This window comes from Pteropus alecto, unplaced genomic scaffold (assembly GCF_000325575.1).
Source record: "Pteropus alecto unplaced genomic scaffold, ASM32557v1 scaffold76, whole genome shotgun sequence".
Classification (NCBI taxonomy): Eukaryota; Metazoa; Chordata; class Mammalia; order Chiroptera; family Pteropodidae; genus Pteropus; species Pteropus alecto.
The window spans coordinates 25,670,513-25,694,386 of record NW_006443138.1 but is presented as its reverse complement, the minus strand read 5'-3'; the positions used below and the strand labels follow the sequence as shown (position 1 = coordinate 25,694,386).

At 40.4% G+C, this 23,874-nt stretch overlaps 1 protein-coding gene across 1 annotated transcript in view; it reads right to left on the bottom strand.

Annotated features, from left to right (window-relative positions):
- PLXNC1 (plexin C1) overlaps positions 1–23,874 on the bottom strand; it is a gene marked incomplete at its 5' end in the record, with an annotated part of 140,453 nt that overhangs the window by 81,142 nt on the left and 35,437 nt on the right. The window contains one exon of the mRNA XM_015598420.2: positions 6,991–7,105. Coding sequence (XP_015453906.1) covers positions 6,991–7,105 — 115 coding nt within the window. The remainder of the gene's footprint in view (positions 1–6,990; positions 7,106–23,874) is intronic.

The window sequence follows — 23,874 nt, the reverse complement described above, 5'->3', positions numbered from 1 at the left end:
TTTTTGTCTTGGTTATAAACTCTTGCTCATTGGCAAATATAAGATTGTTCTACTATCTCTGTTGTTTTATTTTTTAAACTTACATCTTTAATCCATCTGGAATTTATTTTCATATATTGTGTGAGATAAGGGTCCAACTTTATTTTTATCCAGATGGTTAATCAGCTCTGACATAACCATTTAGGAAACAAAACAAAAACAAAACAAAAAAATTCCTTTCCTACTGAACTGAAATACCATTTTTGTCATCTATTAAATTACCATATATCTGGAATCTATTTCTGAATTCTGCTGTTTCAATTATCTATTGATCTACTTCTACTCCAATGTCATCAAGTTTTTACTACTGTGACTAAATATATTTAACATCTGATAAGGCAAATCTCTCCTAATTTATCCTTATTTTCATAATATTCTTATCATTTCTCAGACATGATTCTTCCATAAAGTTTAAGATCATTTTGTTCAAGAGGAGTGAAGAGATTGAGTCTAACTGGAATTGTACTAAATATATGCATTAATTTTAGGAGAATTTATATCTTCATGATATTCAATATTCTTATACAAACACATGATTTTTTTCACTTGTTTTTATTTGGTCCAGGGTTCATTTAAAAGGGTAGAGCTTGATTTCCTAGGTGTCAGCTCTGTATTTTTCATTGCTCGTTGCTAATATTATAGTTAAAGAAGGTGGCCTATGAAATCTACCTTTAAAATTATTTAAAATTTTGTTTGTAGTTAAACGTATGGTGGTAGGGGCTGGTGTGTGTGTTGTGTGTGTGTGAGTGAGTGTGTGTGTGTGTACGCAAGGGAACACAAAAAGAAAATCTTGAAATTTCCCCAAAGCAACTCTTACTGCAGTGACTTATCTAAAGGAACAAGGCAGCCAGTTCTGTTGAAAAGGAAAATTAAAGGAATTGATATGTCAACGGTGAACCCCTTTTGTATCAGGTGCATGAAAGGGATCTGGTAGGAATGTGGGCTAAGCATTAGAAGCTGGGAGCAGAAAAAGTGGTAACCCTATCGCCCAGGATGAAGAGCTACAGTTCCAGACAACCTGGAAGGTGTCCATCTTCTGTTATACTTCTGACCTCTGCCCAAGACTTTATGCATGGCCACCTAAGAGTCTGCTGTCTTTTGTCCTCTAATAAGCTTGCTAAATCTATTCTGGCCTTGGAGTCACCCCCATCTTTCCATTTTCAAAGAATTCTGTTACTGGGCCACAGAATCATGCTGGAAGAAGGCAAGTTCTTACAGTCTAGCCTGCAAGAACTGAAGTCCAACCACCTTTAGGAACATAGGCACAGTAATGGACCCCAAACCATTCCCAAGATATTTGTGTGATTCCTACCTAGCTCATCTTCATCTTCACTAACTGAACTCTCATTTATCCGCCTTCTTCAACTCACCATTTATATCTGCACCGCACATCTTAGCACATGATCACATCATATATTATCTTGTATACACATGTGTCTTAAATGTATTTCATTGTTCAAACATTGTAACAAAAGTATTAGAACGTTTTTTAAATCCTTTTATCATCAGCTGTTTAAAATTTTCCACATTTCCTTCTAGTGCTCACATAGTTTTTACATACCTGTAATTGTTGCATTTAACTCCATAAATATTTATAAAGCCCTTAATATGTGCTAAGGTAGTGAATACTTTAGTTAACCAAACAACTACAGCCCTTGCCTTCAAAGAGTTTATAGTCTAGTTGAAGCATGGAAAAGTCCACTAGACTAAAACTGGAGGGCCACACGGCACTAAGAAATGACAGAAGCCTGGGCTAGAATGGTACAGTGCAAGTGGGAAAAAATGGACGGATTCAAGATGCACATCAGAGATGGTATACGGCAGGGCTGAAAGTGGGGCATGTGTACAGGGAGGATTTTGGTGAGCAAATGGATGGAGGTTCCTTGTCCTGTGATGGGATGCACTGAGGGAGAGGCCAGGCCGCCTTTGGGTAGAAAATTCAAGATTTCAATTTTGGACGTGTTTAGTTCAAGATGCTTGTGTGATAATCGAGAGGATATGGGCCTGGAGCTCAGAGGAGCGATCTGGGCTGGAAATAAAGGGGATATAAACATACAGATGATATATAAAGCTATGGGAGTGGATAAGATTGTCTACAGACAGAGTAGAGAGTCAGAAGAAAGGAAGAGCCACAACTGGGTCTGAAGCAGCTTTAATATTTAGAGTTAGGGGGAGAAGGAGGCAGCGAGGGAGGCTGAGACATGGCCAAAGAGAAGGAGGAGAGCTTGGAGAGGGTGTGCCCAAGAAGACAGGGTTTCGAGAGTGCAGCCAGTTGGCCAGGTAAGATGCGGACTTACAGCACCTGCTGGAATGGCTACATGGAGTGCACTCGTGACTTCAGCAAGAATGGTTTCAGAGGGAACAAAAGCCTGTTTGGAGTTGATCTGAAAATACGAGACAGCAAGTGTTCTTCTTCAACTGCAGTGTAATGAGAGGTTAGCCAGGGAAATGAAGGTATGTTTGCATGATTTGGGGTTCCAGGTGAGTATGGTTAGAAAGCTGAAGCCTTGGCTTAATAAACCCAACACGGGAATCCTAGCAGGTTGGTAGTTCTTCCTTGAAGTATACTGATAAAGAGGGAATGAAAACACAAAGGATCAGGTAAAGATAGAAAGTTTGAGTGTCAATTAGCTAGTAATATCCATGGGGCCAAAGAACTTCTTGCTGAACTACATTCCACTAGGTCAACCAACATGCCTTATTTTACTTGACCATTCCCCTTTATTACCAAACAGTTCCATTATTTCCAGGTTTCTAATTCTATAAATGCTACTGTTTTAGCATCTGTATGCTTATGTTTTTCTCCTCTCAAGTTACTTCTTCAGAATTCTAAGCCTGGTATTACTGCTTAAAACAGAATGAATACATTTATGACTTTTGAAACATGTTGCCAAATTGCTTTCTAAAAAGATTGTGCTAATTGGCATTGCTAACACTAGGTGTTAGCATATCTTATTATCACTTTAATTTGTATTTATCTGATGAAGTTGAACATATTGCCATATCTATGTCTAACTCTCTAAACCTCTTCTTGTGAGAATATATGCTTTTGCCCACTCACTTTTTGGTGTCTTGATGTTTTTCTTTTTAATTTCTCCTAACGTTAATATCTTGCAATTAATATTTTACCTGTTACAAATGTTTTCCTAAAGTATATGCTTTAGTTATCTCTTATTTTTGGTTTTATAGATTTCTTAAAGTAAGTCAAGTACACAAATATTTTTCTTTTGTTATTGCAAACTATATGGCTTCAAACCTAAGAAAATTATAATTCCAAATTATCTGATGCTCAATTCTATTTGTTATTTTTCTGTGTCAGCTTTTCATATAAATTTCTTAATTAGCCTAAATTTTATTTTTATATTTAATGTAAAATGTGAATTATATGATTGTTCCATAGTGTAAGGCAGTTATCTCAGTGCCTTTTATGAAATAATGATTTTGTTTTCTCTTATTTTACGGTATTTGATCTTTAAATCTTTTTACATCTATTTCTGAGATTTCTACTCTATTCCATGAATCTATATTCCTATTTTTAAACCAGAATCATGAGCTGAATTATTGTCATTATACTTATGTTTATAATCATATGGAAATGGTCTTGCTTAAATAATTTTCTTTTTCAAATGTATTTTGGATATTCTTTTATTTTTCAGTTTTAGTTGGCACATTATATTTGTTTCAGGTATACAACAATTACTTAACTTACAACGTGATCACACCAATAAATCATTCCAGATGAATTTTATATTAATTTTGAGACATAGTCTATTCAAATTTTCATTGGAATTGCATGAAATCTAGAAAATAGATTGGGGAAGATGTGACATTTTTATGATATCTTCTCACCAAGAAACATAGTATGTGTCTGGATATACTCAAGATGTTTTTCATAGCTGCCAAGAAATATTTTGTGTGTTTTTGCTTTTTATTTTTATTTATGCTTATGCTTTTAATTGATAAAGTTTCCCTGTCATTAATTATAAATAACCTCAACAGACCACCACTCCACATTCTAACTACTATTAGAAAAAAATTGCTTAAGACAAGCTATTGCAAAACCAAAATTACTACTTTTGGCAGCTCTCTTCAATATGTATCTCCTGGTTAAAATAATTTTAAAATATAGGACATATACCTTGTTCTTTGTTTTTTAAGATTATACTTGAGTGTTTCTGTTGTTTTTAATGAATGGGATCTTTTTATTAATGAACATTAAAAGTTTGTTTCATCTTACATGTAGTAAGGTTATTAATATTTGAATTTTATTGACCATATACCACTTCATTTTACTTTTATTAACTTGAAATTATAAAAGCTAACATATTTAGATTTTGCAGATATACAACTACTTAAGAGTGGCAAATGATATTTTTGTCTGTTCCATTCTAATAATTATTTCTATTACTTGTATCTTGTTTTAGTGGACTGGACAGAATGTGATGAATAATGTTTTTTTAATATCAGTGATGGTAAAATTTCTTGTTTTTGTTTGGACTTGTAAAAAAATGTTTCTAGTGACTCTCTTTTAAAAACTATGTTGTTTGTAGGAAATAATTCACTCCTACATCTTTATGATTTAATCAGTATAAGTTATTTTTACTGAATGTTAAAAATCTCCTCATAGGTATACATGAATAAAATTTTACATAATGAAAAAATTGGGCCCACACCATACATCCTTTTTTATGTTTGTCTGTGTATGAGAGAATTTCATTTTTCTTCTTTTTTTACTTGTCTATGTCTTTCCTCTTCACCACATCGGTCATTCCATCAGGGGAGTCCATATTTACAACCTAGTATGAACTTTTCTATATTGTCTCCAATCTCAAATAATCATGGATAATTACACATAAACATACATAGGGACTTTTTTGATTAATAAAAGATCATGCTATATATACTTTTCTGTACCTTGCTGTTTTTACTCAACAAAACCCCATGGAAATCCCTCCAAGACAACTGGAATTGCTGTAATTATTTTTTTAAATGCCGATCCTAACAAGGATGAAAATATACTATTTTCTAATTGTTTTGTGTAAAGAGATTAAGCTTCTTGGGAACAGAGTCTCTGCATTATATGTGGAGCGTGTTCTGTACCTAGAAAGCTACTAGAATGTAGAAGGTATATGATGGGCGGTTCACAAACACTCTATGACCTGAGCTAATACGTAGAACTGAGGAAAACCACAGACTGCCATCTCTGCAGGTCAAGATCGTGTATTATTTAGATAAAGATCTGAGACTTCCAGGTAAATCATATTGATGACCATAAAGACAGAAATATTTTTGAAATAATATGACCAAGAGATGGAATCAGACATCTTATCAACGTTGTTAAAATAATCAGTCCCAAGTTGGTTTCAAAGACTAGCTTTACTCAAATTGCTAAATTCTTATCTCTTTTACCTTGAGAGCGATGGTAAGCTGGAGTGAAGTAATGTTTGTGGGGGAAGACTCTTGAGGGATTAAGGTAAACCACAGTGGAACTCAGGGTGGGCAGGAAAGCACTGGTGGTTGTTTGGGTGGTAAACATTTTTGTAATGTTCTAGACTAGATATAAATGGTGGTTAATTTATGCCAGTGAACCCAAACATAGGTTAGCAAATTGTGTAAGCAGCCTTTGTACTTAATGAACAAGTTACTTTCCTTCATTATATTTAACTGACTTATTACCCCTAAAATTTTCAAAATGATAAAAAAAAAATCTTGCCTTGTCTTAACCACTTATCGGAGTTCTGGGTGTATTCAAGGATTATGGTATTTTCTATCATTCTCTATCAGCACCAAAGTCAACTATTTTTCAGACTGATAAGAGAAATAAAAATTTGGCCATATCTATGCTTAGATGCCTAAGTATCTTTTTCACAGAATCTATCCCCTCTTGACTCATGCCTGGCAGAGGTTTAGACGGTTTTGAAAGTCTCCCCTCCACACACCCAGGAAGACAACAGAAAGTGACAATAGCCAAATAACCTTAAATCCTTGAGTCCTGATCAGTTATGACTTGAAAGCTTGGTTCTTTTATTATTTATCACTCATTAAATGTTCTGGCTTTCCTTTATTAAATGTTAAATCATCTTAAGTGGTATGGTTGTTGCTATTTGAAATGGCAAAGTGTAAGAGTCAAGAAAAAGTGGTCCATTTCCTTGTTAATGTGGCATTCAAATAAAACAGAGCAAGCTCAACAGGCAGGTCAACTGGTTGCTGATGGAGATTCTGTACAATTATTCATAATACAAGAGCCATAATTAGGGATAAAATGTCTCCTTACAACACCACTGAGACAGCAAGGCAGGAATTTCATTTTCCCATAGGGCGTGGTTGGCATGTAAATCAGAAAATGCTTGAATAAGCTCATTTCCTTCTCTCATCCAATGACAGGGCTGATATGATGCCAATGGTAGTACTGCCAGAGTGGGAGCCCACTGGCTTTCTTTCGAAGGGTCCCCACTTTCAACAGTCACTGCCCACATTGCTTTCTCTTCCCTCTACCAATATTTCTTGAACGCATATTCATAAGACAGTTGTCAGGAGAAGCCTGAACACATTAGAAAAAGGAACGATCAAACAAAACATGCTTAAGCCGCATTTAAGGCATCTTGTTGACCATGAGCCTGAGCTTCTTTTTTTTCTGTTACTTTAATTAATGTTTTTCTACTACACTAAAAGTCCACCTTTAAATTCAACTATGGAGGGTCATCTGCAGCTCCACAAGGTGGACAGCTCCATGAGGGCAGGCCACAACGTGTGTCTCTGCTGTATCCCTAGTACATTGTAGAGTGTAGGGCATCTGGGAGGCACTCAATATTATATTAGTTAACTAAATGAAAGACTCTCCTGACTAAGCTTATTTGACTGCTAAGAGATCTTTTACATACAAAAGGAAGTTAGCACAAGTATGTAAAATGAGACAACACAATAGAGACAAATAAAAATCTTTTCTCTTACCTTATCTTTACTTCTTTGAGATATGTGAATTTGAGGGCACTGTTTAGGTCCTGATAAAATATCCAGCCAGTTTTCTGAGTTCTCTGAATGTACACAATCATCTTTAAAAGTACACCTATTAAAAAAAAAAAAAGACAACAAAACAGCAACCCCACACGTGCGTTAGTTAAAACTGTCTCATACTGGCTTCACTACAAAATGCCAGGCTTTGTACAGTGGGGTTATTGATTTTGAACAAGGACAGGAACATGATGCTAAAACCATGAAAAGCAACAGGAAAACAGCAGAGCATTTTTTTCCCATCATGTCTCGGAGCAGTGAACAAATGCAGACAACACGCTGAACTTAGACTCCTGAGTCATCTTTCAAGATGACATCGCCAAATACATTGAAAGTGCATCCTCTCATGGATTCTGAAATTAAAGAGCTCCTTTCTAGAGAAACTCAGCAGAAAATAGCTCAAGAAAAGGTTTATGTGCTATATACATTTTAGATTTGCAATTCATTCCCAGAATATCAACCTATTGTGTTATTTTTTTTAAAAGCTACTATTTTGTACTTTACAGTATGATAATTAAACAAAAATATGTCAAGGGCAGAGTCTTCCCAAGAATTTGATATTACCAAACTATCTGCTACATATTTATTTCTGCAGATAACACCAAATTATATCAAAAGATATAGGTGAAACACTTCTCAGGGCCACTTTCCTAAGTCGGCCAGCTCAGAGGATGTCCCAAATAAATCAAGCCGTCCGTGGCCAAGACGAACTACCTTGATAAACATGACCAGAAGCCGAGAGGGTGAGATCACTAGTTTGCTTGATGTCTTGGTCACTCTTGGTCATGCTAACTGGGGAACTCTTGCCTCACCAGAAGGGCTGCCAACCCGACAAGAAGAATGAACACCAAGTGCCATGTTATTTTCAAATGGTGTTAGACTCCGCAGATATTTCATTGAATAATATCAAGGAAAGAAGAAAACATCTCTGTTATCTATGCTTCCTCAAGGCCTAAGGTTAAAATGAAGGGGTAGGGAGAAGCAGTGACAGTGAGTTTTAAAAGAAACTGAAAATTCATGAATCATGAGATTGAAAGCAACCAAATGATAACTACATTCAGCTGTGCGGAGTCCCTGAGAGGATCTAAGGAGAATGAGATGTAGGCCCAAATAGTGTATCTGACATGCGTTGACATTTCAAAAGTGTTTTATTCCTTCTTTCTCTTCTCTCTTTCTCTCTCTTTTTTAATTCTTAAGAATTTAGGCCCTATGGCTTCATCTTTGAGCTCTGTGCTAATTTGAATATGATAAAAATAGAACAGGAAGCTGGTGAGTTTCATTAAACATCATCCTGAGCACAATATTCTCAGCATGTCATGATATTCTGACATTTTGGGGAACCCTGCTTATAGTGAGCACATCTGCATCTGAACTCCCCTATATCTGTGTTATTTCATTCTCCAGCATCATGACCATGGGGATTTTCATCAGAGATTCTCCGAAGCCATAAATTTATCTGACCCTTGATGGCTAGCTCATTCGTCATAGACATTAAATTCAAATTAAACCACCTCTCAATGTCACGGGGAGTTTGCAATGGAGGAATGAGTACCACTGGATTGAAAAACAGAGAATGACAAGGCTGGTTCCTAATTTTGAAATTGAAAGAGATATGACTGTCAAAAACTAGCTGTCTCTCATGGGCACTCTAGTTTGTATAAGGCACTTCCTCTGCCTATAAGGAAAAAAAAAAAAAGTCAATCTTACAGAGATTAGAGTACAAATATTTTTGTAGGCTCTTAATGCTGCCTCGGAGTCAAGGCCTAAGGCTGCCAAAAAAACAAGTGTAAAATATTTCATACAAATAGTACTACAATTTGCCAATTTGTAGGCAGAAAACAGTAGTGCCACTGAGTTATCACTCCCTTTTCTGAACTCCTATAGCATTTCCTGTCGGAACCACACGTTTTGGTATTTAATCATATGCTGCTTTGAATTACAACTTAACTGTTTCATATGTCTATGTCATTTCTCCCCAAGTAAGCTCTAAGCTCCTCAAAGGAAGAGAGAATGTCTTTAATATTTCTTCAGCAAATCCCTCAGTGTCTGGCAGCACGATATGCAAATACTAGGGTTTCAATAAATTTTTCGAATGAATGGATGAAATATGAAATCTCTATAGGCCCTTTCTGTTGGTGATTTTTCTTTCTAGAGTTTCCCTATGATTTATGTCTGACTCCTACTTACAGTAAAGAGACTATTTTTAACGTAAACTAGAAGTTCACATATCGTGTCAAGAGGGAACAAATTAGGAGTTGAAGATTTTAGTTTATCTTTTGTAAAAAGTAAATAAATAAAAATAATAAAATAAAAAGAAAATACATAATGAATGATTCATTTCCTATCTTGTATTAGGTAAAAACAAAATCTAACCACATTAAGCAACTAAATGTGAATTCGTTGTTTATAAAACACCTCAGAAATTTCTAAACTCCCATTCCTTGCTTCTTACCAGTTAAAAAATAAAAAAGCAAACCGCAACAGCAAGAATGTATAACCAGATGGTCAGCCAACAACAGTGTCTTATTACTGCTCCAATACTGCAGATTATAAAATGTTCATGACAGCACATTACCCACACATTCAAATTTTTTAAGGAGGGGGAGCAGATCTTAGCGTTTCTACATTTTAATAATCAAAACCAGTCACTTTGAAATGATCCCTTTTGAAAGCCATCCCTCTTATTCCTATGTATGAACAAAAGCAATGATCAAGTGCATAAATACTTAAGCCACTGCCCAAATAAAAGTAAAATCTCATTGTATGAACATGCAGCTTGGTGAGGCTGATCCTCAATGAGGCACTCTCAGATAGACTGATTTCTTAACTGGCTCCATTTCACTTTCTTCAGGCCACAGAGAGAAGGGAAATTGGATTCGGATTAGGATGAGCGCACTCTGGAGAAAACAGCAGAGATAGATTTGCTTTTACCTTATTCTATTGCTGTTGCCCCACCCGTTACTGAGAGTCTATCCAAAAGTCGTAAGATTCCCAATCACTATTTTATTTTTCTAATGCTTTATCCCGTGAGATCACCTACCTACACGGTAAGGCCAATGTGCAGCACTATTAGCCTTTTTGCAAATTAGGAAATAAAGCCAGCTCAAATGCAAAGGACAGACTGCCTGAAGGAGAAAAAACAAAAAAAACAAAAAACAAAAAGCAACATCCAAAAGTTAATTAAAAAACAAACTTTCCTTGGTGATAAACATTATATGTGGAAACAACTTAGTGAATGAAACTATTTCAGAAGGCCTGTACTTATTAGTTTGCTATAAAATCTGCTGTTTAATTATTCAAAATAATAAGAGTTTGATACTGCTGTTCAACTATTTAAGTTTGTGGAGCACCCCTAACTAATAATAAAGTATGTTCGAAATCTACCCAGGCCCCAACTCAGGAACAGGGAGATTCCAGACACTTGTTTCTAAGTTTGTCGTTTTGGATTCAGCAAGTATTTTCACACGATGAGTTTGCTTCCTGAGTTTATGGAAATCTGTCTAAACCCCAATATCCTCAGGTATCAACCTCATCACACACCTGCACGGAGGGAACACTGCCCTGTGCTAGGCTCTGGTCTGAGTGTTCATAGTTAGAACTTCCCCATTAGTCCTCACACGACCTCTTTCTACAGGGATGAAACAGAGGCCCCGTGAAGTGCAATAACATGCCAAGGTCACACAGCCACAAATGGCCAGTCTGGCTTCAGAGCCACACACTTGGCCACTCAGCTAGCTGCATGGCCTCCTGGGAGCCCTACCTGCCATGTGAAAAGGTACACAAGGACAACGACGTTCAGAGTTTCTCCTAGCTTCCTGGGGCCTCAACAGTGGTTGGAGGGTGGGGCTGGCGGTGGATCAGTCTGTGGCAATAGAGATGGGGACCCAAAGAGCAGAGAATAGAGAAGATGAGGCAGAGTCTCTAAGATGAAAAAGGTAGCAAGGATTTGGGAGGAGTAGGGATTCTGAGAGGCCTCTAATTTTCATTGATCACCAGCTCCGCATACAGGATATCTAACTATAGGTTAAAATTCCAGGAGGCCCCCAACTTACAAATCTACTGTGTTCCAAAAAATTTGCTTGCAAACCATCTGTTTGTAATATGGAATACGCTTTTCTCCCCATAGAAATAATGTTATAAACAGAGCTTAGGTTTCCAGGTTCGTCCACAAAATGCATTTATCCATAATGTTACTTCAATACTATACATTTGCAATAAAAGAGTAACAGAAAACAATGAGATTGCAGCCATTTACATTATATAGCAGTTTTTCTCCTTATTTGTGTTTCAGCTCAGCTGGTAGTCTGGGAACAGTGCCCAGCTGGATCGACTTTTAAATTTATTATTATAGTATCGTATTTATACAGTATTTCTATTTTTTAATGGGTATGGCTTAAATTATTAATTGTTTTCATGCCAACACAAAGAACAGGGAGACCCACCTCTGAAAAGAGCTGAAGTTTCCAGGCAGGTGAAATGCCCATGGGCCAGGGGACCTTGAGATTCTGACTATTAGGCTAGAATCTCTCAGTAAAAATTTACTACTTACTCAACCTTGAAATAGAAACTCTGAACTCAGAAATGTAACTTCTACTTCCTGCCCCTCAAATTTCATCAGCATCCTCTAATCTAATTGTTCACCAAGAGCTGACAGTCCCTGAAGGAAACTGATAACTAAAAATCAGGTAATTGGCTCGAATGTGGGGGTTGGTGTGACCTGTTCCAAAGATTCTATGTTGATATAATATCAGAAAACTTTTAACAAGAAAACAATCCAGCCTCTCTCTCAGGGAACAGGATATTGTGTCCATGCTGGGGGAGGTTTTGTTATAAGAGCATCCCAAGGTCGTCTGCTAAGTGATTTGAAACAGAAGTCTGTATTTTTAGGAAAGGCGCAGAGCCCAGGGGCGGGGCCAGGTGGTTCCCAGAATGAGGATGTTCATTAATGTTGTCAGTCCATGAGGTGAAGAAACCAAACTTGAATAGAAGAGAATAGGAAGCCACTGTGACAAACTAACTCTGAAGTCATGGCCTCCAGAGTCAGGAAAGGGGAATGCCAAAATATAAGACCAAAATAACTGCTGGGAAAGCTGAAAAATTGGATCTTCATCACTGAAGCTGAAAGTCAGTCTACATGATAAAATTATGCTAATAACAGAGGCAATTTAGATTTAGTTTTGTTTTTTTTTTTTTAAAGCAAAAACATCTAACATGCCAGGCAACATTCTTTCCAGTGATTTGGTTCATTTACTCTTCATGGCAAATCTATGAGTAAGTACGACAATTGTCCCTGCTTTGAAGATGGGAGAAACTGAGGCATAGAAAGTTCCAAACTGCTTTCCCAAAGTCATAGAATGAATAAATGGAGGGGCTCAGATACAAAGCCTGGCAGTGTAGCTTCCAAGTCCATGGTCTCATCTACTATCCTAAGTTGCCTCTACAGGAGTTAACACTTACTGAGCCTTTCCCATGAGCCAGACCTTCTTCCTAGGGCTTCCTAGGAATCAGCTCATGGATCCTCACAACTTTTTCTCCACAAAGGGAAATTTCAGAGATGAGGAAACTGAGGAGCAGAGAGGTTAGACAATATGGTGTGAATCTTAGCAGTCTGGCACTGGTGTCCATACTTTCACTACTGTGTCAAATTCCTCAACATGATAAATGCCATGATAAAAGTTAATAGGTCTTCCCAGAGCACGAGACATAGGAAAATATAGTTTTTATTTCATTTCTCAACATTTCTCAAAGTGTATTCTTCGGATTGTTGTGGGTGTGGTAAGGGTTCCATTGCCGAGAAGTTTGGGAAACACTAGTTAAACACACTTCTCTGCTGCAGGATTTCTCAGAGCCTTGGATATGCTGTGTGCTTTGTAACTTTCCAAGACAGGAATGAATGACGCACTATCTTCCAACTTTTTGATGGAAGGTCAGAAGTTCTGATCATGTGCATTGGGAAACACTGCCTGATCTTGGTTAATGAGCAGTAATCCAAATGGCGGTCAAACTAGAAAACTTTGAGCCTTTTTTGGCTTTTTCGCACCTGTCATACTCAATTGACCGTGACCTATTAATTCTAAGCATCGCTCCATGCTATCTCCTGCATTCCCCATCACCCATCACCTCTCACCTAGGCTCCTCCAACAGTCTTCTGGTTGGTCTCCCTCCTTCTCGCTTCCAGTGGCTCCAATCAGCCTCTACACCTATCTCTAGGTTACTCTAAAGCACAAAACTGATTATATCACTTCCTACTGAAAAACCTTCAACAGCATCCTTTTGCCTACACAAAACTCCACCTATGTAACTGCTTTTCATGACGTGGAACCTAGAACACGTTTCCACACTCCTCTTTACCCCAACTCTATGATCCCAGCATCCTTTTGCCTACACAAAACTCCACCTATGTGACTGCTTTTCATGACGTGGAACCTAGAACACATGGTTCCACACTCCTCTTTACCCCAACTCTATGATCTAGCCCCTACTTCCTCTCTAAACACATCTACAGGTAATTGTGTGTTGGTGAATGTGTCGCTCTATTTAGCCTGCGAACTCTTAAAAACACAGATCCCTAATATCTAGTACATCGTGCCTCACAGAGAGCAGGTATTCGATAAATACATGCAGAGCAGGTATTCGATAAATACAAGCAGGTATTCGATAAATACATGCAGCCCTAATATCTAGTACATCGTGCCTCACAGAGAGCAGTTATTCGATAAATACATGCAGTGCAAACATCCCCAGGTCTTCCTAGCATGTGCTGTTCCTACTGCCCAGATGTCCTGGGGTCTGCAATGCTTGGTAAGATTGTGTTCTTTGTTCAAGTTAGTTCAATGTCACCTCCTCCATGATGTCTGTCCGGCCTCCAAGTAAAGCAGTCGCTCCCTCCTCTGTGTCCCCATGGCACCTTACACATGCTCCTGGTACATATACCACATTGCATTAGTCGCTGATTGCCTGCCTCTCCGACTAGACTGTAAGTCTCCCAAGGCAAAGGCCCATCTTTTTCATCTTGGCCCCTCCAGGGCCTGCTACCATATCTGGCATTCATTTTGCAAATATTTACTGAGTGCACACTGGACACCAAACACTGTAGTAGGCACTGGGGACACATTTGTGTATAAGCCAGTTAAAGTCCCTCTCTTAATAAATTTACTTTCCAGTGAGGCACACAGACAGAAACCAAATAAGCAGATAACCATTTAAAATAATTTCAAATTGAGCTATGTCTTCTCCAGAAACCAAAAATATAGCAGGGAGGAACTACTTTAGACAGGCTGGTCAAGGAAGATGGCATTTCGGCTTAGGACTCAAGGATGAAAATGATCGATCGAGCCACATCAAAAGTAGTGGGAACAGCATACCAGACAGAAGGAACAACAGGTGCCAAGGCCCTGAATTCACTTAAAGTTTGGTCGCTGCAAAGAACTCATTAAAGACCAGACTGGCTAAAACTTATTGAAGGAAGGGGAGCATGGTTCTGTGAATGACAAACTGGTGACCTTTGGCAAGCCGCGTGCCCTCTCTGTGTGTTAAACACTATTAGATATAGAAATGCAGATACTCTTTGTTTCTACCTCATGGAGTTGTTACAAAAACATATACCTATTTAACTGAGGCTTACTATAAATAGTAATCATTGTTATATTTATTACACAGGCAAGTGAAACAGAATCTAGGTAAAAATTTGGATAACATAAGCCAAACAAACACAAACTGGTAGTGATGAGATGGATTTGGGCCCTAAGGTGAACCAGATGGTCAATTTGCTCACACACACCAGGTCAACGTTCAGCATGCCTTTTCTATGTAAGGAGGCAGACACAATTCAAGGCTTCTTGGAAGATTCTTAATCACAACCTTCCTTCTTCCCAAGACTAAAAGGTTCTCTGGGATCTCCCCACACCTTGAGCACCAGCTGTGAGAGCACTTATCACGCGTAATGAAATGATTTGTTTGGTGTCTGCTTCCTATAGGAACCTGTGAGCTTCTCCAGGGCTGAGCCTTACTCATCTTTGTTTCCCCCGGGGCCTGGTACAGGGCCTGGCCCATGGCTGGTATTCAACAAGCCTTAGCTAAATTGGATTAAGAATTAAATTTTAAAGTGACTAAATTCTTGTCTATGTCTCCATGATACCAGCGTAAGTTGTTCCATTGATTTCTGGATTGCCCTGTTAACTGGCGCAGTGGGGAAAACCAGCCTTTGTCTTAAAATTTTGAGCTATTTAGCACACAGAAAACACATTTGCAGACTGAAACACTCACACAAAAGGGATTTGTGGCCTTCACTCCATGTGGTTCTTTTGTGGGTGATGAGTGTACTAAAAGTTGCCATTTTTATTTCTAAATGGAAACCATGAATTGGAGAATTTAAGTGAGGCATTTAAGAAATATAGGTAACATGGAAGTAAAAATGGCAAAATGATACCTTTAGAGTCGGGAAGATGTGGGTTCAAAGCTGCTCTCCCACACATTCTCCGTGTAACTGGGAGCACATTCCCTAGTCCCTCTGGGCCTCAGTTTCCCCACCATTAAACAGGTGGCAATAACAACCCCATCTTTCTGAAAGCAATATTGAATACTATGCTTGGCATGTCAGAAATGGTCCACTCTTGATACAGCAGAATACAAACATCCAAACATTATAAAATGTTACAAAAGAAAGAAAGAAAGAAGACTGGCAGGAAGGCTTGCCATAAAGATCTGAACATTGTGTTTGAAAGTGGAGGAATTGCTGGAAACAGAACAAATACTAGGTCACAAAGACAAGTGAAAACATTTGAGGAATTTAAAGCCAATCAATACATACTTATGAAAGTGCCTGCTGTCTGAGATAAGGTCATTTCAAAAGAAGCCATTCCATTAAAACATATATTTACTAAAAGGGGTGTTCCTAATGGTACTTGTTCCAAGTCAGAGAACATCAATTAAAGAGATGGCACAGATAAGCAATTTGGATGCTGAGGTTCGAGGACCTCAGTGGCCTGCTCTCCCAAACAAAACAGGCTTCTGTGTAAGGTGAGCCTTCTCCCTGTGCCGGCCGCTGTCAACTGTCAGGATACCAAGGGTGGACCTGCGGCCCTTAATGGTTTTTTTCCTCTCTTTACCTTTTGCTCTGAAATAAGTAGGATTTATTCACAACTCCTCCAACAGCTAATGAAGATGGTGAAGAACCCAGGGGATTTAGGTTCAACCAAGACCCCTCTCCAGTGTTAGAAGGCCCCCAAATCTCTTCTAGCATTCTCGGTAACCCAGATGCATGGTTCAGCCTCTGCCAGGGTAATTCAGTAATGCCCCGAGGCCCAAAGAACATATTCCTCTTTGCTCCCCACTGCTTCCACCCCACAGACAGTTGTCCTACTTGCTTCTACACAATTAGTCGGCACAATGGGGTCCTCGTACGAGAAGGAGGGGCTGCCCCCAAATCCCATTATTATCATTATTGCTGTCATTAGAGCCGCACTGGACCGTAAAGGAGTGTCACTGCACAGACTTCAAACACAAGGACACATCCCGGATCGGAAGGAAAGGAGAAACGAATGTGGAATTAGAACAATCGTCTGTCTCGAATTGCTTTCCTGGCCACTCAGCTAGATGTGGCCATATCCTATGAAAGGAGACGTCCCCAAAGCTGAATGCACTCCTTCAGGTATTGGCTCAGATGCCCCCTTCTCAGTGAGGCCTTCCAGGACCTCTCTGGTTTAAACTGCAACCTCTCCTGCCTCAAGTCAGCACTCCTTAGCCCCTCCTCTGCTTTATTTTTCTTCGTGATATAGATCGCCATCTTACATGCTATTTCCTTCTTTACTTTTACACTGTCCATCTTCCCTCATGTAGTAGGCTGAATAATGTTTCCCCCCAAGTTTCCGTCCACTCAGAACTTCAGAATGTGACCTTATTTGTACATGGGATCTTTGCAGATAATTAGTTAAGACTCTCGAGATGAAATTATCCTGGATTTAAGATGTCCAATACTTTGATAAGAGAAAGGAGAGGGAGATTTGGACACATAAGGAGTAAAGGCCATGTAAAGACAGAGCAGAGGTTGGAGTTACGCTCCAACGAGCCAAGAAACACCAGGAGCCCCCAGAAGCTGGAGGAAGAGAGGAAGGATTCTCCCCTAGAATCTTCAGAGGGAACATGGCCCTGCTGACATCTTAATTTTGGATTTCTGGCCTCTAGAACTTTGAGAGACTAAATCCGTGTCATTTCAAGCCACTGAGTTTGAGGTCATCTGTTATGGTAGCCCTGGGAAACTAATGCACCTCACGAGAGGGACCCCATGAGGGCAAAGATTCGGACCTGTGCTGTTCACCACCAGAGAATCCTAGTGCTTAGAAGAGTGTCTGACATATACTGGGTGCTCAACGAAGATTTGTTACATGAATGCGTGAATGCTCAAACTTTCAAGGTGGAAGGGTTTCTGTAACTCAGGTTGACCCTGAGTCCCATTGCCTTTCTTATGCATAATCAGTCATCCATGAAGGGTCTATCTGGACCAAGTTTAACTCCCATCGCCATGAAGGATAGTGTCTCTTTCTTGTTTCTTTTCCATTTAGCTATAGAAGTAGGCAAAGGTACTGGTTTGGGAGTTAAAGCTAAGCCTAGATTTGAATCCTGGCTATACTACTTGTGCAGCCTGTGGTACGCAGAATAATGGCCCTTGAAGATATCCATGCCTTAATTGCTGGCAATGTCACTATGTTACCTTAAATGGCAACAACGACTTTCCAGGTGTTATTAAGGATCCCAAAATGGGGAGATTAGTTTGGATTATCTGTGTGAACCCAAAGTACTCACAAGGGTCCCTAGAGGAGGCAGGAGGGTCAGAGAAGGAGATGTGATGACAGACACAGAGTTCAGAGCCTGAGAGATCCAAAGATGCTACAATGCTGACTGTGAAGATGCAAGGAGGGGACATGAGCCAAGGAATGCAGGCTGCCTCCAGAAGCTAGAAAAGGCAAGCAAATGGATTCTAATTCTCCCTACAGCCAGCAGAAGGAACGCAGTCCTTTTACCACCTTGATTTTAGCCCAATAAACCCCACTGCCGACTTCTAACCTCTAGAACTGTAAGATAATCAATATATGTTGCTTTTAGCTGCCAAGGTTGTGGTAATTTGTTACAGCAGCAGTAGGAAATCAATACACAAACTAAGGCTGTTTTCTCATCTCTAATAGTACTTACTTCACAAGGTACCAGGAGTTCTAAATGGAACATGGCATGGAAGGTACAGGGCACAGTATCTGGTGTAGGATAAGCACATTCTCCTCCGTGTACAAAGACTCTGTCTTCTGCCTGGGCCTGGGCTCAAGGCAGGCTTCCTGAGGGAGGGTCACTGCAACTGCGTTCTGAAGAGTAAGTGGGGGCCCCCTGATGGAATCCTCTACTGAAAAGCCCTCAATGGCCTTCTCTGCTGCACACTGCCCACCTCTCATGCTGGCAGACTGGATGGAGTAACTCAGGCTTCAGAAAAAGCTGGCTATGGGTTACCATGTCCCATGGGTTGTCTTAGTCAAATTTTAGGGCAACAACAGCCTATAGCCCTTTGGGTTAATGAATGGCCCTGTGAGGCTTGAGGAAGAAATGCCTCTTGGATGACAGAGGAAGGCAAACCTCAAGACAGGAGAGCAATGCAAGGAACTGGATGTATTCATAAGCAAGTCATTTAACTCTTTTTGTTTGTTATTCTGAAGCATGAATATGTCTGGTGTTTAAATTTCAGTTTTCTGTGTTCGAACTCCCCTTTTATGATTGCCAACCCTTTCAGAAAGTCTTATGGGGGACTGGCCACCGAGCCCTATTGTTAGGCCAAGTTGAGAGACAATCTTGTTCTCAGTCTTGTGTGTAGAACAGCCTCCCAGCAGCCAAAGACCTAAAAACTGCTTCCAAGGGCTGCCTGAAGGTCTTCCAACTGTCAATGTGAAAGAAACGTGAAAAACCGAGGGAGCCTCCGGATGCCTTACAGCTTGAACGCCTGGGGGGCTTTGTTCTCACCCTGTACACATCCTCGGCAGAGTGGGGTATTACAGGACGGGACAATAAAGATGAGTGTGGCCCTTCCCGCATGGCCCATTTTTAAAGAGGACCCAGACTTGGTTCCATTACATGATGGGGACCTAAGCAAGTAGAACCCCACAGTGATGCTGACAGAGGTGGAGGGGGAACAAGAAATCGGGAGAAAGAGCTGCCAAGTAGATAACTTAGGAAGGTATGTGAGACAAACTCGCTCTTTACAAAATATATCAAAAGACAATGACCTTGGAAGAAGTAGGGGTGGGAAGGGCAGTACAGCTAATGCTTGGGTTAACACGGTTCATCTTCTCCACTGCCATCAGAACAATGTTTTAAAAATGCAAATATGATCATGTCAGTCCTCTAATAAAAATCTTTCAATAATTCCCAGCACCAACTAATAAAATCCAAACTCAGAGCCCTTCACATGCTGGTCTCACCCAGCACCCCATCTACTCCCTTCCTTCTAGAGCTAATGCTGGAGTGATATAATTCAATCTGCCACTCCCTCAAAAGACCTCTTCTTGTGCTGTTTCTTCTGCCTGAAATGCCTCCCACCCACTCCTTCCCTTGGTGAAAGTCCACTCAGGCTTTACTGGCACCTCCTCTCTGAAGCCTCTCTCAAGCCCGGTTACAACGAATGGTTCCCTGCTCCGGGGTTCCACGATCATAATGGCTAACATTTCTTGAGTGCTTACTATGAACAGGCACTGTGCCTAGGGCTTAATGCACATGATGATTTAATTCTCTCCAAAACGCTGTATGGTGGGCATTAGTACAACCCTGCTTTATGGAAGAGGAGATTTGGCACGGAGAGGATAGGAAACCTGCAGGTCACACAGAGGCCCAGATTCAAACCACGCAGCTGGTTCCAGGACCTGCATTCTTCTCCCTCTGCTGTACCACGCCCACCACCAGCATGCAAGTCTCCGCCCTGCATTGCTGTATCCCCCAAATGGGCCATTTCCTCCTACGTTCCTGCTCAGTAATGACATTTCTGTCCTTCTGGTCACCCAAGCCAGATACCTGCTCCCCTTCCCCTATAATCTCAACACCAAAGTCCTTGTGGCGTTGGGAAAAGAGTGATAACTCACCCCACTGCACCCTCTGACACTCAGCTCCAGCGTCTCTCAGAAGCCCTTCCTCATCTGACTTACGTGCCCACCCTTTGGGCTCCAACCTGGTGCCTAGTCCAGGGACTAGGAGACAGGAGGACTCCAGTGTATGTTTGGGTATAACTTCTTTATTTTCTTTGTGAGGACTTAAATCATAAAAGAAAGAATAGACCTTCCGGAAAAATAGTGGCCACCTTGATATTTCATCTTATGACCTTATTTTTAGCGTGTCAGACTCGAGGGGGGATCCAGTTAATCACTAAGTCCTGTCAATTCTATCTGCCAAATAGCTCTTAAATCCACCCACTTGTTCCCATTGCCACTATCCTCTCTCTAATTTAGTACTTAGCCTCTTGCTGGTTTACCGGCACTTTCTAAGTGATCTGCCAGCTTTCAGCAGTGTCCCCTCTAGTCAATCTTGCACCTAAAGAATTCTTGCTCTAAAACACACATCTGATTTAGTCTCTCTTCTAACTGAAGCCCTGCAATGGCTCCCCGAAGTCCTTCTAATAAAATCCAAATTCTTTCACATGATTTATAAGACCCAGCTTCATCTTCCCCTGTCTGCCATGCTGCTCTCATTTCCCAATGCTCCTGTGCTAGACTGTATGCTCCATCCCATACCGAGCATCAGCATGGATGCTCTCCTACAGCTCCTGGCCTCGACGCAGCCTGTTCCCTGAGCCAGCTTCCCCTCTCTCCTCTTTTACTGGCTGACATCTGCTTATACTTCAGGTCCCGCTTAGACATCCCTTCCTACAGGAAGCCTTCCCTGACCTTTTCAGTTTGGGTTTCTGTGTGCCCCCATGGAATCCTCCACTTCCTCTGTGCTAACCCTTATCGCACTCTGTTTACTTACTGGTAGACTGGTAGCTCCTCAACTTAATTGACGTAGACTAGATTACTGTTCCCGATTCAATCTCTCCTGTACTAGGATTACACATCCATAGCCTTTGCCACGTCCCTTTGCATTGTCACCCACTAGAGCAAATAGAGTATATTTCTTTACCTCATTGATGTTGGGCTTGGCTACGTCACTTGCTTGCCAATAGAATATCAGCAAACGTGACATGAGCAGAGGCTTTGAATGCGCTGTAGAGTTTAGCTCGGGCTCTTCTGCTATCTGCCTTGAGAAGAGCATGTGCGAGCTGACAGACGTGTGAAGCAGACCTGAATCAAACTCTCCACCTGCAGCTTGATGAAGAGCCCCTCTTCAACACCTTCCTACTCGCTGTGCTGGAGCTGACCCATGGGCAAAAGAACAAATGTTTGTTTCTGTAATCCACTGAGAATTTGTTTGTTACTGAGTATCATTAGAGCAGAAAACTGACTAATGTACTTATCTACATCCCTCACTAGTTTCAAGCTCCATGAAGGCAAGAAAGAACTATATCCCAAGCACCTCGCATAGGACTTAGCACATTGCAGGCACTCAATAAATATTTGTTGATTAGATGTATGACTGAATGAATAAATATTGGCCACTGACATGTCTGTCTCCTAAATAGCAAGTGAATTCCTTAAGGCTAAGAATGGCAACTCATTTCTCTCAATATCACCTAGTCATCTCCCTTCTCACACTGGGTTCTTGGTAGATATTCAATAAATATTTGTTGAAATTAAATAAATTGAATTTTCTGGGCTGGTTTGGGAATCTGTCGTTAATTTATGACATTGCTTCTATGGGAAAATGCATTCCGCGTGCCAAAGCAACTTGCAAATGAACTTTTGGAACCTCACCCGTTCATTGGTTCCGGATTGCCAGTTTTGTGGAAATCCATAACTGAACACATGTGCTATGCTTTGCAATATGGGAGAAACTGAGAAACTGCTTCCAAACCCAAGATATTCAGCCTGCAAAAATTCACTTTCCACCCACACAGACAAATGCAGAACAGGTTGGATTTGAGGTTCCAACAATAAAATACTAGACTTTTTAGAGCTCATTGTTTATCTAATTGCTTTTTATCTGCTTATACTGGATGCCTATTCTTAACGCCCGATCAAAAGGAAGTTAAGATCGTTTTTCTTGCCCCAACCCCCAACAAATCCACTTTCTAGACACGTATGCAATAAAGTTCAACCTTCTCAACAAAGAAAATAAGTTATTTTTCTAAATAAATCTGTGACATTTAAAATAAACACAGTGGGATGCTCTACAGTTATAAGAAAACATCCCCCTTTAGAATTCCTAATTTTGAATGGTACTGAGAACTTAACATGAGTCACAGATCTGAGGCTTAGTTTTATTTAATCTCAGGCCAGAATCAAGACAGTTTGAAACCAAGTGATCTGACATGGCTGGGAAAGGCCATTGGTCCACAGATCCAGAATGTTTTATGATACCTAATGCACAAGCCTCAACCTGCTATTGGTAGACTTTCCCAATCACTCAACCTACTCCATTCATTTAACATATACCTACTACATGACAGGCAGTGTTCTAGATTCTAGAGATATAGTAATGAATAAGACAAGGTCCCTGTGCGACTTACAATTTAATAAAGGGAAAGGCATAGAAATAAGATCATTTCAGATAGTGGTGGGGCAATGAAGATAATAAAGTAATGTCATCGTGAGTGAGGTGAGGCTACTTCCACCTGGATAATCAGGTGGAGAGGTGTGCGCTAGGACCTGATGATCAAGAAAGAGCCGGCCATGGAGAGATCTGGGGAAGAGTATTCTAGACTGAGGAGACAGCAAGTACAAAGTCCCTGAAGCAAGAACAAGCTTGGCATATTCTTAACTCCGAAAAGAAGCCAGTGTGGCTGGGGTAGAGTGAACGGAGAGAGCGGCATAAGAGGTCTGAGAAGTAGCAATGGGCCAGATTATGGAGAGCCTCATATAGGGCAGGCCCTAGTACTAAGGGAGTCAGACGAAATTCTAACATGGAAGCCAGTGGAGGTTATTAAGCTGGGCAATGACATGATCTGGTTTAGATTTTAAAAGGCGGGAGTAAGGGAGTAAGAGCAGAAGCAGGGGAAGCAGTGAGCAGGCTTTTATAGAAGCCTGGAACTCACTGCCCACCATCAATAAGAACCCATGTCCTCAATCTCTTCTTCAATTCTTACTTTCGCCTTCCTGCTCTTACTGAAACCAGGCTCTCCCTGAGGACACAGCTTCCCCACAGCCCACTCAAGGGCTAGCTGTTACCTCTTCTTCATCGCAAGTGTCCAGCTTGTGTCTTACTTCCTCTTCTGGATGATTCTTCTACCCTTTCTTCCTAAGCCTGCCCCACCCTAGCTTTGAAGCTCACGCCATCAGCCCACACCACCCCAAACTCCTCCTTGTTGTAACCATCTGCAAACCAACCCCACTTATGGCCCAATTCCTTTATTTGCTTGAATATCTAGCTCCTCACTCTCTCCAACATTGTTCTCATAGCTGTTCTTGGTGTTCGCAATTTCCACACAGATGACTGATCTGACACTGACACCTCAGTTCCTCAACCTCTCTCTGCCCACAGTCTTGTTCTCCATCCTACTTCAGCTACGTAATCATATCCTACATCTTGTCATTACAGATAACTGCACCCCCTCCGTGACCTTAATTTCAAGCTCCCTACAGTCCAACCACTACCCCCTTTCCAGTTCCTTGGCTCCAACAAGTCTTAAAACCACTGAACAGATCTTGCCACCTTTTCACATCCCTCACTTCCCTCGTGTCTTCGCTTCCTTCCTTAGAGTTCACTAAT